General features: G+C 46.3%; 1 protein-coding gene across 1 annotated transcript in view; it reads right to left on the minus strand.

The window, feature by feature from the left end:
- The window catches only part of zmp:0000000660 (arf-GAP with Rho-GAP domain, ANK repeat and PH domain-containing protein 2), a 60,448-nt gene that overhangs the window by 39,898 nt on the left and 5,163 nt on the right, over positions 1-15,387 (minus strand). The window contains exons 3-10 of the mRNA XM_035520093.1: positions 14,968-15,038; positions 13,685-13,755; positions 13,245-13,309; positions 12,582-12,938; positions 11,745-11,814; positions 7,222-7,342; positions 3,588-3,766; positions 1,914-2,020 (exon numbers count right to left, since the gene is read on the minus strand). Coding sequence (XP_035375986.1) covers positions 1,914-2,020; positions 3,588-3,766; positions 7,222-7,342; positions 11,745-11,814; positions 12,582-12,938; positions 13,245-13,309; positions 13,685-13,755; positions 14,968-15,038 — 1,041 coding nt within the window. The remainder of the gene's footprint in view (positions 1-1,913; positions 2,021-3,587; positions 3,767-7,221; positions 7,343-11,744; positions 11,815-12,581; positions 12,939-13,244; positions 13,310-13,684; positions 13,756-14,967; positions 15,039-15,387) is intronic.

Genomic DNA, 15,387 nt, shown 5'->3' on the forward strand with positions numbered 1-15,387 from the left:
AAGAGGCAGACAAAGGCATGTGACCACAGCATGAGCGAGGCAGTCCTTTCCTTCTGCTTGCTGCTGTGAGTGTCTGACACAGTGCAACGGGGGGGGAGGTAATGTGCATTTGTATGTGCATGTTGGGTATGAAAGCTAATTTCTAAGTAAACCATTCTCCAATCTCGTTACTCCTGTTCTGCGCTGTGAGAAGATGTATTCCTTTACGTGTGCTTCAATCATGACTTGCAGCAGCCAGTCAAGCTCTAAATAAACAATCTGGGAGACACACAGAGCCTAAAATTCAATCGTACTTACAACGCCCTCCCAAGTCATTACTTTTAATGAATCCAGGAGACTGAGTTTAATTCTGATGCTTCAGTTTAGCAAGAGGTTCTAATCATTTCGACAACACAGAAAACTAAGCAGTGGACCCGCATGATTTGATCCTTGGCAGGCACATACATACGCGTGGATCAAGACAAAGGTAGGGAAGCACTTAACCAGCAAAGATCAGCTGAAGATAGACAGAAAAAGGGGAGAAAACCCGAGAGCCCTATTGCATCAAAACAGCTACAAAAAGAGTCATTAAACCAACAAACAAACAAACAATGAAGTCATCACAGACTGGGTCACCGCTAACAGCCACTTTGGGTCAAAGGTCATAGATGCCACAGTATGACCACTTCAGCTGCGCTGCTGTTTTGTTAGCTCAGTTATTTTTAAGAGGAAAGAACAGAACAGATAAGGAGAGACAGTGCCTCAGACTACCATATCAAAGCAACAGAGCAGTACTGAGTGATGTTTGGTGCAGTAGGGGAAGAAAAGAACCATGGTGTGGGAGTAACTGTAAGAAGTGAAACCAAAACAAAGTCTAAAAGGATAAAAAGTGTTTCATCGGGTGCTAATAAATCCCAAATGACTGAGTTCAGGAATCACGTACACCAGAGTCCAAACAAAGATGGTGCCAGAGCTTTTATTTGGCACATAAGGTAACACTTCTTCCCAGCCCTTTAATCAAACACTAAATTTAAACTGAATTGGTACTAGGATATCATTTATACAAAAGGAGAGAAATTCTGACATCCTGCAGTACTTTAATAGGCTAAAATAGGAAACATCTAATTTCTCCAAAAAGCCTTTGCTCCATGCACGTGAACTTTAAAATGGAGCCAAGGCTTAGCTGATGAGACAAATCTTCTCACTCCCAGAAAGGTGCACATTACCTAGAGAAGTGCCAAGCAAGAGTAACTTTGGCAAGACTTTTCCAAAGTTTTTAAGACACGTGGAGCACGACGACTCAACTAGCTGACGTTACCTCCTTAAGAGACCTTTAATTAGTAAGGGCAAATTGGGCTGAACAGCAGTGCGTCCAAAGCCATCGTCTGTGATCATGAAAGCCGATTCTCTCTTCACGTCCTTTCCACCACCCACATTGTAGTCAAGGGTTAAAGCGTTTAACTGAATTAACATGCCCTTTTAAACAGCCAACCATGATAACTTGTTGCTTCCAATTCAACAATCTATTAAATTCCAAGAATATTTACGTAAATTCCAAGAACATCTGAATAAATAGAAGGATAAGCACACACAATCTGTACACCATTACCTTGAGTGAAAAATTACATTATTGGGCTGTTCTGTGGATATAAGCATAAAGTGAATTACTATTAACAAAGCACTCTAAGAGGCTTATGAAAGTATAAAGGTCATTTTAAAAAGAGCTTTTGGTTTATTTAATGAGGGATTTACCTACCTGTTTCATCAAAAATAGATTCATTTTTAATAATTGGTTACAGTATGTACTTTAAAAATTAATGAAGTTGGACTTCCTGCCACCAACATATCCCCCTCCCATCCACCCACTTATGCAGCCACAGTGTCTCAGCTCCACCCACCCAAATGCAACCACACAATGTCCCTGCTACACTCACCAGAAAGATTTGAAAGGGGTGTTGATCTCGAATGCTCTGCGGTCCACCTGTTTGACACAGGAAGCAGCCAGAGTCACCACAGCAATGGCCAGCCCACTGTTAAAGTCCTGCAACGAAACCACACACGCAACATCAGACTGGACAACGTCCCAGTAACACACCGCTTCACGTACGCTTTCTCCGAACCATCCTAAAATCATAGCAATCAAAGTGAATTCATACAAAAAAAAAAAAAACACAAGTCAGTACGCTCCCAAAGTTTCTGGGGGCCATCTCTGTGTACTTTTTACATCGTGGTTTTATAAGTGTGGAGCTGTGCAATATATCTGGAGGGGGGGAAAAAAAATTGATATATGGACAGACCATATGAGCTGATGAGAATGTGTGTGTTTGGAAATGCCTTCCCATTACACTAATCAGAACAGAGTGCATTCGTTATGAAGAATCGAAAAGTGAAATTCAAAAGATCTCATTTCACATGGTCGTATACAGTAAGCACAGGATCCAGGGCTCTCAAACAGTCTCTTTTTACAGCCGTATTTCCCTAATGAGAAAGGCTCTGTAACGTTGGAACGTTAGAGTTTCCTTCATTTGTGTTTGCCAATGTGCGACACTGAATATCTACATATGCGAGGAACACGGGCTCTGGAAATGTGCGATTTCCTACGCAGACCAGCACCCCACTGGGCTCCATGGTGGCGTGTCCTCAGGTTCAGGCGATGCCATCACCCTCAGAGTGGGAAGCCGGGCAGGGGGACGTCACGCTGCTAAATGGAGGCCCAGCCACCAGCTGCTCCTGTTTGTTTGTTACAACTCTCGTTCCCTCTGGGTGGTGGGTGGGTACGGGCGGGGGGGCGGAGCGGGCCGGCGGCCCCGAGTGGAGGCTGGAAAAGAGGGGGTGCGGAGGCGAGCTCGTTCGTCTTGTTAAAATTAAATAACCCACTCCAGTGAGCATGAACGGAGTCGCCCGCCTCGCTCCGGTTCCAGTGCTCCCTCCCTCGTGCTCCACCTCACCCTCTTTCACCTCCTCTTGAGCCCTCAATTCCCCCACTGTGCTCACCTCCCAGGGCATTCCCTCCATCACTGTCTCCCTCCATCTAGCTAGCTGTACCCCCCCCCATTCCTCCACGTCCCTTTCCCGCCTTGCGCCCGAAGAAAAGGATTGGAGGGAAAACAAACAAACAAACAAACAAACAAAACCAAAACAATATAATCAATTTCCATTTCTCCTGCTCCCCTCGTTGCTCCTCATTTCACCCCCCTCTCTCTCAGTGCGCTGACACTGAGAAATTTCCTTCCCAAAATTAAGACGAAAGACCTGTTCCTGCTAACGTGCAGCGTAATGAAGGGCAGAGATGATGTACAGCGCAAGGGTGTGCGCGAATGTGCCAGCGAGAGCGGAGGGAGTGCGCCGCTCACAAACAATCATTCTCCCAGTCTGAGCTCATTTGGAAAAAGCAACCAGCCGTGCGTGACTATAGATACAATGTCTGGGTGCGCGTATGCCTATATATTGCACGTTTCCGGCTGCCTTGCCTTCTGCGCAGAGGGAAACCGTTCCTGCAGTTCTACACATGCGCCTCTGCAGGCACGCGGCGGCGGTGGCCGCCATCACTCCCCTGCACTTACGGCAATAAAACCAGCGGCACCGAGACGGGCGCGGGGAGGCGATACCTGCTCGCTTTTACAGAGTCGGACGTCGGTTCCCGTGAGGCTCAGGTACACTCTGCCTTTGTGACCGCGGAGCTCCACGTAGCCACTCCTGCCGCCGCTCACCTGCCAGGGCTTGTGGGGGACGGGCGAGCGGCACTTCAGAGCCTCCTGCAGAACCCTCAGCCAATCCTGGCGCTCTCCTGAGTGCGAGACATGGTGCGGGAGGTAAAGCGGTTAAGGGGAGTGAGTGAGAGTGTGTGTGTGTGTGTGTGTGGACCAGCAAGCGAGCGAGAGAGAGCCAGACAAAGAGAGAGAGAATATATAAGAGACAGAGACTGAGAGAACGAGACTGCGCTGGGTCTCAACATCCCAAGTGAACAGTAAGTTATGGGAACATGTGTAAATATAGTATATGCTTTTTCATGCACATTTCCCGGTGTAGGTCCAGTGAGAGACACAGTGGCTTGGGGATTAAGCAATGGGGAAGAGGCCTAGTGTTATTGCCATACTTTCATAAACTTTCAATCCTGCAAACGGAGCCTGCATGCTAAAGCCCCTGTGTCTCATTGGCTGGTGTAGGTTTGCGTGCTTGTGTGTTGATTGGAGGCAGCTAAAGCAGCTAGCCCCTAGGGGCACGTTTAAATGGGACCACAGGGGCTTGTGCACACACTGGCCAGGAAACATTAACAGCTGGACACCCCCCATTCTCTGCAGGTCTGGAACACATGCTATGCACCGTGTTCCCAGAGAGACTAAAAGAGTGAGAGAGAAAGAGAGAAAAACTACAAGAAGAAGAAGATTGTATTAAGTTTATGAAGACAATGACCTCAGTGTGGGACTCCTAGAGCAATACCTTTTGGAATAGATTTACATTTTTGCCCACAGTCAGCAAAACACTGGCAAACACTTTACAAGTGAAACTTATTTCTGCCACCTAGTGCAGGAGAGTTTCTTACTTGCAAATGTTCGGACCGCCGGAGTCGGAGCACATCTCCACACTCAAAAGCCAACCTTGTAGCGCCAGGGGTCTGAACACCACGCACTCACAGAAATAATACCAAACACCAGGTACTGCCTGGAAGGTAGGTAATCACGCTCAGATTACTTGGGCGACATGCCTTTGCCGAGAAGCGGATTTAGAGTTAAACTATTTTTAGGATCAAACTCACACACACTTGGAGCCCTGCACCTACAGAGTCGCACGTGGTGCCAGAGTCAAAGCCTGATACTCGGTGATGACTTTCTCATAAAACCCAGTGGCTTTATCCCCTCCAGTATTTAACAGCAGGGCTGCTGTGGAAAGCCAGGGTGTGGTGGGAGGCTTAGAGCCAGGAAACATCCTCCTTTCCCTCGTAAAAGAAAAAAAAAAAAAGTCTTTCGTTACTTTTTCTTGTGTGTGTTTTCTCTGGCAGGTTTATGGCTTAATGGTTTCCTTAGACAGGCCTGATGTACTAGTGTAGGGATTACTTACATGGAGACAACAAAGCACTTTCGTAAGTTGCTCTGGACAAGAGCGTCTGCTAAATGCCGTAAATGTAAATGGGGGGGGGGGGGTGTACATGTTGGCAGTGCTGAATGGCCAGGCATGGGGTACACCTGTTCCTCCTCTGTGAGGGACGAGTGTGGAACGAGCTCCGCAGTTCATTGCTTCTGCTCTGTATGCATGTCATCTCCTCAAGCCCCAAACAGACTGATCTATTATTAAACCTGTGTGTGCATGTGCAAATGGGTGGGCATGAAACGCCCCCCTTCCCAACACACACACCCAGCTGTCACAGAAAACAGGATTGCACAGTGTTGTTTGATAATTGTTACAGCGATATTACAAAAGGCCAATTTAGATCCCTAAGTTGATCTCTTAAAATGAGAGTTCTCTGTACTGAGCAGTGAATCACTAATCTCAGATGTTCCTCAGAGAGTCTTCTGTAAGTGGCCCGACGAACTGTGTGACAAAGGCGTTCACATGATTTACCAAACAGAAATATATTTGATATTTAATGATGCGAGCTAATCTTTAACCACATCTCATTATCAATGTATTTTTAATCAGTTTAAAGCAGTGGATGTTACTCTCGTCACACTAATTGAAAACCAAAAGGAAACATTATGGGAAGTCAGCAAACAAAGAATGTAGAAAAAAAGCATATCCCCATGGGCCTTCCTGCTACCCAGGCAGGTGTGTGTGTGTTTCAGATTCTCTCTCTGGGAACTGGCAAACACAGTATTACTCACATGTAATTTTAGGTACTGTATTTTTAAAAAGTGCTTATTTCTTACTCCCTCTACACAAATGTTTTGCAGTCGCAACATCCTACAAAGTTTGCTTTCCCCCAGCCGACGGTCACCTGGGGAGACCTGCGCACCTGCAGCCCAGCGAGAAACACCACACAGCTGTGCATACACAGCTCCCCAAACACACACACACACACACACATCTGAATTCACCATGTGGTCTGACTCCTTCTACCACTCATTCCTCACCTCCTCCTTTCTGTCCATACCCAGAGCCTTTGTAGCTCTCTCCTTCTCCCTCCCTCGCTTTCTCTTTCATGTCTGTCTGTCTCTCTCTCTCCGTTTGTCTTAAGCCTGACGACTCTCTCGATGTGGTAAAAAGCCCTTTATAGATGCATGCTGACCATGCCACCTTGTCCCCCAACTACACACACACACTGCAGTTAAAGGAATAGGAAAGCTCTGGCCAACACGCATTCATGGGTCATCCCAGAGAACGTGTGTGAGCTTTTATATGCAAGGATACTGCACGCTTGTAGCACTTTCATAACAACAAGTCTTCTTGCTAAACACAAGTGCAAAGATATAGTGCATATAGACAAGACCTGACACAGACGTTTCTTTCTCCGAATGATTCCACAAAAATAAATGCACAATCCACCACTGTAAACCTCCGAAACCATAACTGAAATGCATTCAGGCAGGGGATTAAATACACATTTTTGAAATGATGATGCCATCATTGCCCTTCATCGTGATTGGCGCATCCGCCAGCGGTGTGCAGTTCAACTGAGTGTGAAGTCTGTCTGCTCAGCTGAGTCCAAGCCACAGCAATGAGGAGAGCAAAGCTCTCATTAAAGCAGACAAGGTTCAGGCTGTTTGAAGGAGATACACAGTGAGCAGAGCGCACATTGTTCTGTTTAAGAACGTCCGGCATAGGGAGGAAGAGACTGAAGAGGGAAAGAAGGAGATAGAGAGAGAGAGAGAGAGAGAGAGAGAGAGGAGGGAAGAGAGGAAGGAGGTAGGAGAGAATGAAAACTTTTCTAAAAGTCACTTTCCGTAAAAAATACGGATTTGTTGGGGTTGGAGTGGCTGAAATCAAATCAGTAGCCGAGTAATCCAAGATCTCTCAGAGAAGCTCCAGTTGTCTGTTGTCATTAAACTCCTTTCTGCGCCACTACACTAATTGTTAAAACAACCCAAGTGCATTCTGCACAGTTGGAGGTTTATTACTTGAATATTCGGGACATGCAAATGTGCCCTTTGTGGATTGATATTCATCACTTTACTGTAGAACCTGCAAAAGACGTTTGAGTGAGAAAGTCATTCCAAAGAGAGCAGCGAGCACAGTGAGCCAGGCTGATGATGGAGTGAGTGCGGAGGAGAGACGGGCGGAGGGGGAGCTAGGAAGAGACCGTCTTACCTTCTTTCTCTGCTCGAAACACAAATGTTCTCAAAGAAGTGACCACCTCCATCTTGTTTTCTCCCACAGATCGGACCTGCTTGATCGCCGAGAGGGGAACCAGTCCTTTAGAGTACATGTCCTACCAAGAGAGAGAGAGGCAGAGAGAGAGAGAGAGAGAGAGAGAGAAATTGTGTGAGAATGAGGGGGAGAGAGAGAGAGAGAGAAATTGTGTGAGAATGAGGGGGAGAGAGAGAGAGAATTTCAGCAAACCAAAAGACAAGTAGACACAATCAGGTTCATACTCCTACCAATGTGTGCAAAGACACACACACACACACACACACACAATATATATATATATATATATATATATACATATATATATATATATATATATATATATATACACACACACACACACACACACACACACACACACACACACACACACACACACACACACACACACACACACGTTCATGAGTGCACACTTTAGATCTAGGGTTTCATGCTTGCCCATGCTGTATGTGAAAGATATAAACAAACATACATGCATGCACATGTACACATATGCACAGACACAGGTCTCTAGCAGGTCAAAATGCTAATACAAGTCCCTAGCCAGCAAACAAACCTCCTCTCACATATTTATAGCTCGGTGATGCAGAGGGACGGTGCGGAGAGGCAGGGCTTGCTTGCTCAGGGATAGGGTATTTGCTCTTCCTCTGTATGCATCAAAACCAGCACAAGAGCAACAACCACAGCCAGTGTGCTCTGAGGCCCAGTGCTAGCTTCACATCTAACTGCACCCCAATTCCCCAGACTACAGTAACATGGCCCTGCTCCAACAACCCCCCCACACACACCACCACACCATGAAATCTCTAACAGGAGGCAGCTCAATTTCAGCCACAAATGAGCTATGGGGAAGTGAATTTTTAATCTTCACTTACTGGGGAGAGAGCACAAATGTGTAAATGTGTGTGTGTGTGTGTGTAGTGTGTGTGTACACGTGTGTGTGCACGCGCACACGTGTGACTGAGTGACAGCGATTCATTTGTCCATTTCATCTGCCTCTTAATTATAATGATGACCTTGCACTATTTCTAGAATCTTCCATCTAGAAATAGCAGAGAAGATTGAATAAGGGACTCCCTCCTTAGTGGCCACAAAGGAGAAGTTTTTTTTTATTTTTTAAACTGGGTGTGTGGGTGTGTGTGTGTGAGAGAGAGAGAGAGAGAGAGAGAGAGAGAGCACGCAAGGTGACAAGCAAGCGAGTACCACCTCAGAGAGAGCGAGGGAGGAAGAGAAAGAAAGATCGAGTGAGTTAAAAAAAGAGGGGTCAGGGAGAGAGCCATCTCCTCAAATTAAGGCATGATGTTAACAATGGCATCTACGGATAACCCTAATTATGGTGCGGGCGGCCTGCGCCTTTCGGTGGGATTTCGTTCTCTCCAATTTAGCAGATCTTCCGTCGCTACGGCGATAGGGCCGCGAACTTGGCGGCATCCTAATGAGTCTCCCGCCATCTAAATGTGGATGGAAGAGGGGCAGAGCAGCGAGGGACGGGTGAGGAGATGCGCGAACGCCTTTCATGGGCTAAGTGCCGATAATTAGCCACTATCTCGGTTATTGTTAATTGCACGTTGCAATTATTACGGGGGGTCCGCGGAGCGGTACTGAAGCTGCAAGTGTACATGTAAACACAGGGACGTACATTAGAAGTTTGGAGGTGATTTGGGTCACCATGTTTGCTCGTGTGCCAGCGACATGACACGTGACGGAGAAGGCTGACGTAGGGCCTCGTGCACGGCGTTCAGGCCTTCACGGCTATGCGCATGTGCGCCTCGGTTCCCTATTCTGCTTGTAAACTTCATGCTATGAATAAATATGAAACACGCAAGACAGGATGATATTAGGATTTGGAGCTAAACGGCCCGGCTGAAAGAGACACGTTCACGGAGACTAAATGTGCGCTGTAGACTGGGCAGGGGAAGGCGGCGTGTTCCACGGATCTAGGAGTTAGACCAGACGTGTCATCTCCAATTTCGCAATTCATTTCATAATTTTTCATAATGGTTAAGATTAAGATTTAGGAACCATCAACCTAACATCAGCCTAATTGTGCAGTTTCTGCACAATGCTGCGCTGCCTTTATTGCCTTCCTCGGCACTCCTGACAAAGTCCCCTCACCTCTACTGCGGAGTCATGGGGACACCAACCGGCCATGTGGGGTACTGCAAGCAAAACCGGGGGTAAAAATCTTTTTCGGATCACATTCGGAGCGCAAAAGTTATATTCTGCTGGACATCATTATGAGCAATAATTGGTAAACGTTGCCAGGAGTCAGCCTGACAGAGTCATCACCAGGTGTGCCACACAGCGCAGCGGACAGGGAGATGACATCTGCTCCAACGGCTGCGGCAGGGAGCTGAAGAGAGACACCAGCAGAACAGGGACAGCGTAGTGACGTGAGTGACGTGAGAATCCTACAAGGGATTTGGGGGGCTACTTAGGCCAATTGGGAAAATTAAAAAAAATTTAAAAAGCTTTGCTTTAATTCAGATCCAGACAGAGAACTAATCCTATTCGCCATCTCTTCCTTAGACTCAATCTACTGACAGGTGACTTTCTAAAAACCTGTCTTAATGCACATACATACACACTTCTGTGTGCACACACACACACACACACACACACACACACACACACACACACACCCCTTCACCAAATGTACTGTCAAAGGGTCCCCAGAGTCTGCTGGTGTTAAGGACCGAGAGATAAGGTTGATGAAACCAGTGGGAAACTGTAGCGAGCAGGCCCCTTGGGGCCCCCGGGGTCCCAAACAGAGCACCTGAGAGCATGCGCATGTCCCTTCTCCCACGCCTTTTGCGGGCCACACTGTTTGATGACATCACCAGACGATTTCGTGGTGCACGGCGATTAGGGGGTGACTGTATGTCTAGGCGGTTTCATCACCTTACCTCAGAGAAATGGGAGAAGGTACCAGAACAGTAAGGGAGAACAGGGGAGGAGAGGCAGTTGAAACTTCGGTACAGGTTTTTTTCTCCCGTTTAACAGCTTGGCAAATATTCCACAGGCGGCTAAAACCACCTGGCATTTATTTGTTAAGCTGCACCGTTAGGTTGAGGCAGGGTACTGAGCACAACCTTAGCAAAGTCTGCATATATAGCAAAGAACCAAACAATTTCCTTTGACCCCGAGCAAACTTTCCCTAAAGACTGTGCAAGTGCAATCGTTTTCTGTCCCTCAAACACACACACACACACCCTTAATGCAGCTGTGTGTCTGCATGTCCCAATAAATAAACGGCTATGGGGTAGAGGAAGGCAGGGGGCTGCTCTATATTTAGCAAGCGATTAACAGGCTTCCATCACATGGGGTTCACGTCACGCCTGGGATGTTGGCCCTGGGCGCCACTGCAAAATGGAAAAAAGTGCGTAGGAAGGGCATCGGTGTCAGTGGCAGCATCTGGGAGAGCAAAACCATGCTCGCATCAAAACCGAAACCACTAGCAGCAAGCTGACATTCAGATACACAAAAATGATTACCGAGGATAAAACATATCCAACTGGTTTTATAAATACAAGATGGAAGGCAAGAGAAAAACAGAGAGACTTTAGGGCTTAGACAGATACAAATGTTGCTGAATTGCAGTGTTACTCCCTTGGTTTCCTTCCCTCTCCTGAACTAAGCATGAATGATAGCAACCCTGCTTTTTCTTAAAGAGATAGAAGTTGGGGGGGGGGGGGGTGCAGAGAGAGTGGCACAGAGACAGAGAGGTGGAGGATGGTGGAGAAGAAAAGCAAGGAGTGGGTGCTGCTGAGCAAAGCAGGAAGGCGTAGCGATGCAACCCCTCATTTACTGGAGTTAAAGAAGGCTGAAGCAGCGTGACGGCTGGGTCCAGACGCGTGCTCAGCCCAGCATGGTGTAAAGGCACCTTGATCCCACAACTCCCCCTCCCATACTACACCCACCCCCCTTTATTCTCATCCTGGGAGCTCACCACACCTCTCCTGTCCACAACATCCTCATCGTCCACCGCATGCAGCAACTGCCCAATGCTCCACCCTTGTAGAAGGGAAGGCTATCTAAGTGCACCTAAAGGTCAAACGCGCGGCTGATCAATTGAACAGGCTGCTCCATGAAAAGCAGGCAAGACTCTGTGATCGGGATAGGGGCCTTTTTTGATCTTCCAAAACAGCAACACCTTCGAATCTAAAGCTTTAACCAATGGCTACCAATTATGCTCTAGAGAGCCGTGCTGAAGATCAGGAAGAATTAAGCAATTCTAAGCGATTGTAGGTGGCTACTAACACTGCTGTTCACACTGTGGTTTTAAACCACAGAAGCATAAGGGTGGTGTGAGTGTGCATTAAATTGGATAACAGGATAATATGTGTGTGTGTGTGGGTGTGGGTGTGTATATATATATGTATGTGTGTGTGTGCGTATATATATGTGTGTGTGTGTGTGTGTGTGTGTGTGTGCGCGCGCACGTGAAAACATTACCCACTTACTTTGTCGCTGTTGTAGTACATCAGGTTCTCTCCATCAAACTTAACCCATCTTCTCTGAAAGACACAGTTTCTATAAGGCAAGAAAAGGAGAAATAGTTTAAAATAAGATTAAGCACCATTTTAAACCATTTAAACCATTGGTTTATTCAACCACTAAATAGCTGAAATAAAGTTCTTAAGAAGAGCATTCTGGGAAATGTTTCAGGACCCAATACATAAGCTAAAATATCAACCCCTTGTACTCACTTTCACTGCCTAATCTCACTTCTCAGTAAAGCTACACCTACTGTGCGTGCTAAACTCACCTCATGGGCAATTTTCATGCTTTAACATAGAAACCACTACAAAAATACAGAAGCAACACTTAGAGGAGTTAAATAATGAGTGATGCCAGCACACTTTCCTTTCTGTGCAAAATGAAGTGTTTTAGAATAACTGCATCTGCTGTAAACATTTTTTTTTCCTTTCTTTATCAAAGGATGACCAGTATTAAAAGTGTATCACAACTAAGTGTGTCTATATTGCAGACGCCCAAGCTACTCCGGGTTGCCAAATAAAACGTTTCGTGAGGTTTAACACTGGGGCGCTCCATTGAATGTCTAATCTTCAACCATTTTATCACAACAATTGCAATTATTCTTACATTTTAAGCACATCTTTAACTCTTTATGCAGAGCAGTAGCCATAGATCCCAACAGCTTGTATATTTTCCATATCGTGTCACACATTACAATGCTGATCGAAACATGTGAACACACAGGTCTCAAGTCCTAAGACAGAACTCCAGAAGTCAACCCCACACACACACACACACACACACACACACACGTGTCTCACCCTTGAGGAGACAGCTTGTCCAGCCAGCCTATTTTAACTGAACTTTTGGGGCCACCATAATAGCAGGCATACGGCGAGATGTCCATGTCACCCTGGAGAAGAAGAGTGTGTCCCGAGACGGTGTCCAACGGCTCGCTATAGATGTCACTCTCATCCTCGTGTGGCCAAGCTCCTAGCGATGATGTCACAGTGGGTGGGAGGGGCTTAAGGGTTGTGTCTGTTTTCGAGGAACTGTCGCTGGCTGGCTCCTGACCAGGCAAGCACGGCTGAATCAGCGAGTAGCCATCCTCAAGAAGGCTGGTGGTGCGATGACTAGAGAAACCTGGTCTCTCCATCCCCCGTTTGCCCTTCTGCTTCCTGTCCATTATCAGCAGAGAGAGGAAGCTTGAGTGCGAATAGCTGTTTACGCTGCCACACATATAGGCATGCCAAAGGTCCTGAGGTTGACAAAAGCTTTCGCATGCACAAATGCAACGTGTCACATGTCTCAGTTCTCAGCAGATCGATAACTTATTCAACCATCAAACTGTCTGTTCAGGAAAATGCACGTTTTAAAAGACGATCATCATCGGTGCACATCGCTATGTGTCAAATTAAAGCTGAATAGCAGATGTGGTTAATGCCTATGAATTCAAGGTGCCAGATTAGATAGCCATGTGCTACCTCTGCTTCTTTTGCCTCTGCTTTTCACTGGCTTCCTGCTTCAACAGTTCTTTTGCTCCCATGTCCTGCAAATATATCTAAAATCATGTATTAAATTCATACACAAAGTACATTTGCAACCACAAACTGGTTTTGCAGTGACATTACTGAAACTCTCACATTGGTATGATATACGGAAGTGGATAAAAGTAGAATGGAACACACTGATAATGAGTCACCAACACCCAAAACCCCATAAAAAGAAATTATTTTAGAGGCTCTCTAATAGGGAAACGGGCTAATGTGGTATTAGCCGATTCAGATCTTGTTCAGTTAAGAAGCAAGGTACTAAAACAGGAACAATTCCAGTGGCAGTATTTAGGCACTGAAGCTGTACTTAAAAATATCTTAAACCAGGTTTCCACACGACATCAGCTGGGAGTTATGCAGGAGTTACATACAGGTTTACTCTGCACACTGTTGCTGCTGTAGAGGTAGACTTCTTCATAGGGAGCACTGGAAGATGAAGGAGCTGAAACACACACACAAATGCAAAATTCTTTAACACCGAAACTCTAAACACATTAGTGTTCAGAAGGCAACTCCTAGGGAGAGGAGAGGAGCTACACTGTCCTTTAAAGCAACTGGTCCGGAAAGTCTAAAGTTGTCAAGGTGACAAATGACCACCATATCTTCACGGTGAAAGTAAGGGGCACCAGAAATTCTAGACCGTACCCTCTAGATGGACGCGCACACCAGACAGCTAATAGACAGGACCCCACCACTAGATAAGGCCGGAGCAGAGGGGCCCGATCTGGACTGCAGTGCGTTATCTAAGAAAGACACTGTATCAGATCGCCAAGCCTGGCGGCAGAGGAGTCATATCACATCCGTGTCATCATTTATCATTATCTACACTTGACCTTCCGACACCGTGCAACACTCTGCCTTTCACTTCTCACTTCTCCCTGCTAACTCGCCCTCTCTGGTTTATCTGAACCATCCTCTGTACTATCCAACATGCGACTTGCATCCATCTATGCAATTAAGGAGTTAAATTAATGTTTTAACTGCAGTTACAATAATACTGAAATAGTCCTAGATGACCACATTTAAGTACATGGAGTAGATGCTCCGTACTCAGTAGATACCCTGATGTCCATATTACACTTTCACAAACTTGCTCATCTCCATCTCCACCTCTGTCCACTTGTGCCTTCATCTTTCTCCTTTCCTACACCCCCCCCCCCCCCCACCCTCCACAGTTCAGCAAGAAACACAAAACAGGAAATGTACATTAAAAATATTGGGATAGGATGCGTCAGGCTGCTTACAGACGGTTTCGGTTCAAATTCCCAGTCGCACCAGCCTCTATGGTGGCGGTCTTACACAAACAATTTCAGAACAGTTCCTGCAGGAAATAGAAACCGCCTCTCCCGGTACATCTACGTGCGTGCATCCACACAGCCCAACATGCAGACGCAAACACACACAAAAAGCAGCGTTTCAAAGCCATCCGCAACTTTATATAGTTTTGAGAGTTTGGCAAACTAGGCCTCTCCGCACACGAGGAGATGAGAAGCCGTTTCTGTTGAGGCTGCACTGGGATTGGCTCTCTCTTTCTCCCATGACATCTCTCATACCAGCCTCGCGTTCGCTGGGCTGAGCAATGGCACAGCAGAATCATAAAAAGGAAGATTTCTTAAATGAAAAGCGAATAAAGCAGAAATGAAGTTGAGCGTACCTTTCTGAAGGCTGGTGGGGCCGCAGGGAGCCTCGGCACTGCTCTGCTGCTCTGTGCAGGCACACGTGCTCCTGTGGATCAGTGGGGGTGTTGGCACTTTTACACACGTACACACGCACTTTCGTTCATGCATTCATTTGGAGCCAGCACTGGGTTTTTTCTCTCATCCCTCACCGGTTGATATCAGCAGAGTCATGAAAAAGATCTACTAGATGCTCTGAAGGAACTTCAAGGGTTTTCATATGGGACTGTCTAATAACCAGTTTCTGCAGGAGAACTCACTCAGACTGCAGCTGGTAACAAGAAAAATCCTTAATTAGATCTTCTAATTATTAAATGTTTATGCAGCCAACTGATAATGAACCCCTTCAGTCACACAATGAAGCAACTCATCTTCTCCAACTCCTCCTCACTTACAAA

The sequence above is a fragment of the Electrophorus electricus genome, chromosome 19, assembly GCF_013358815.1.
Source record: "Electrophorus electricus isolate fEleEle1 chromosome 19, fEleEle1.pri, whole genome shotgun sequence".
Classification (NCBI taxonomy): domain Eukaryota; kingdom Metazoa; phylum Chordata; class Actinopteri; order Gymnotiformes; family Gymnotidae; genus Electrophorus; species Electrophorus electricus.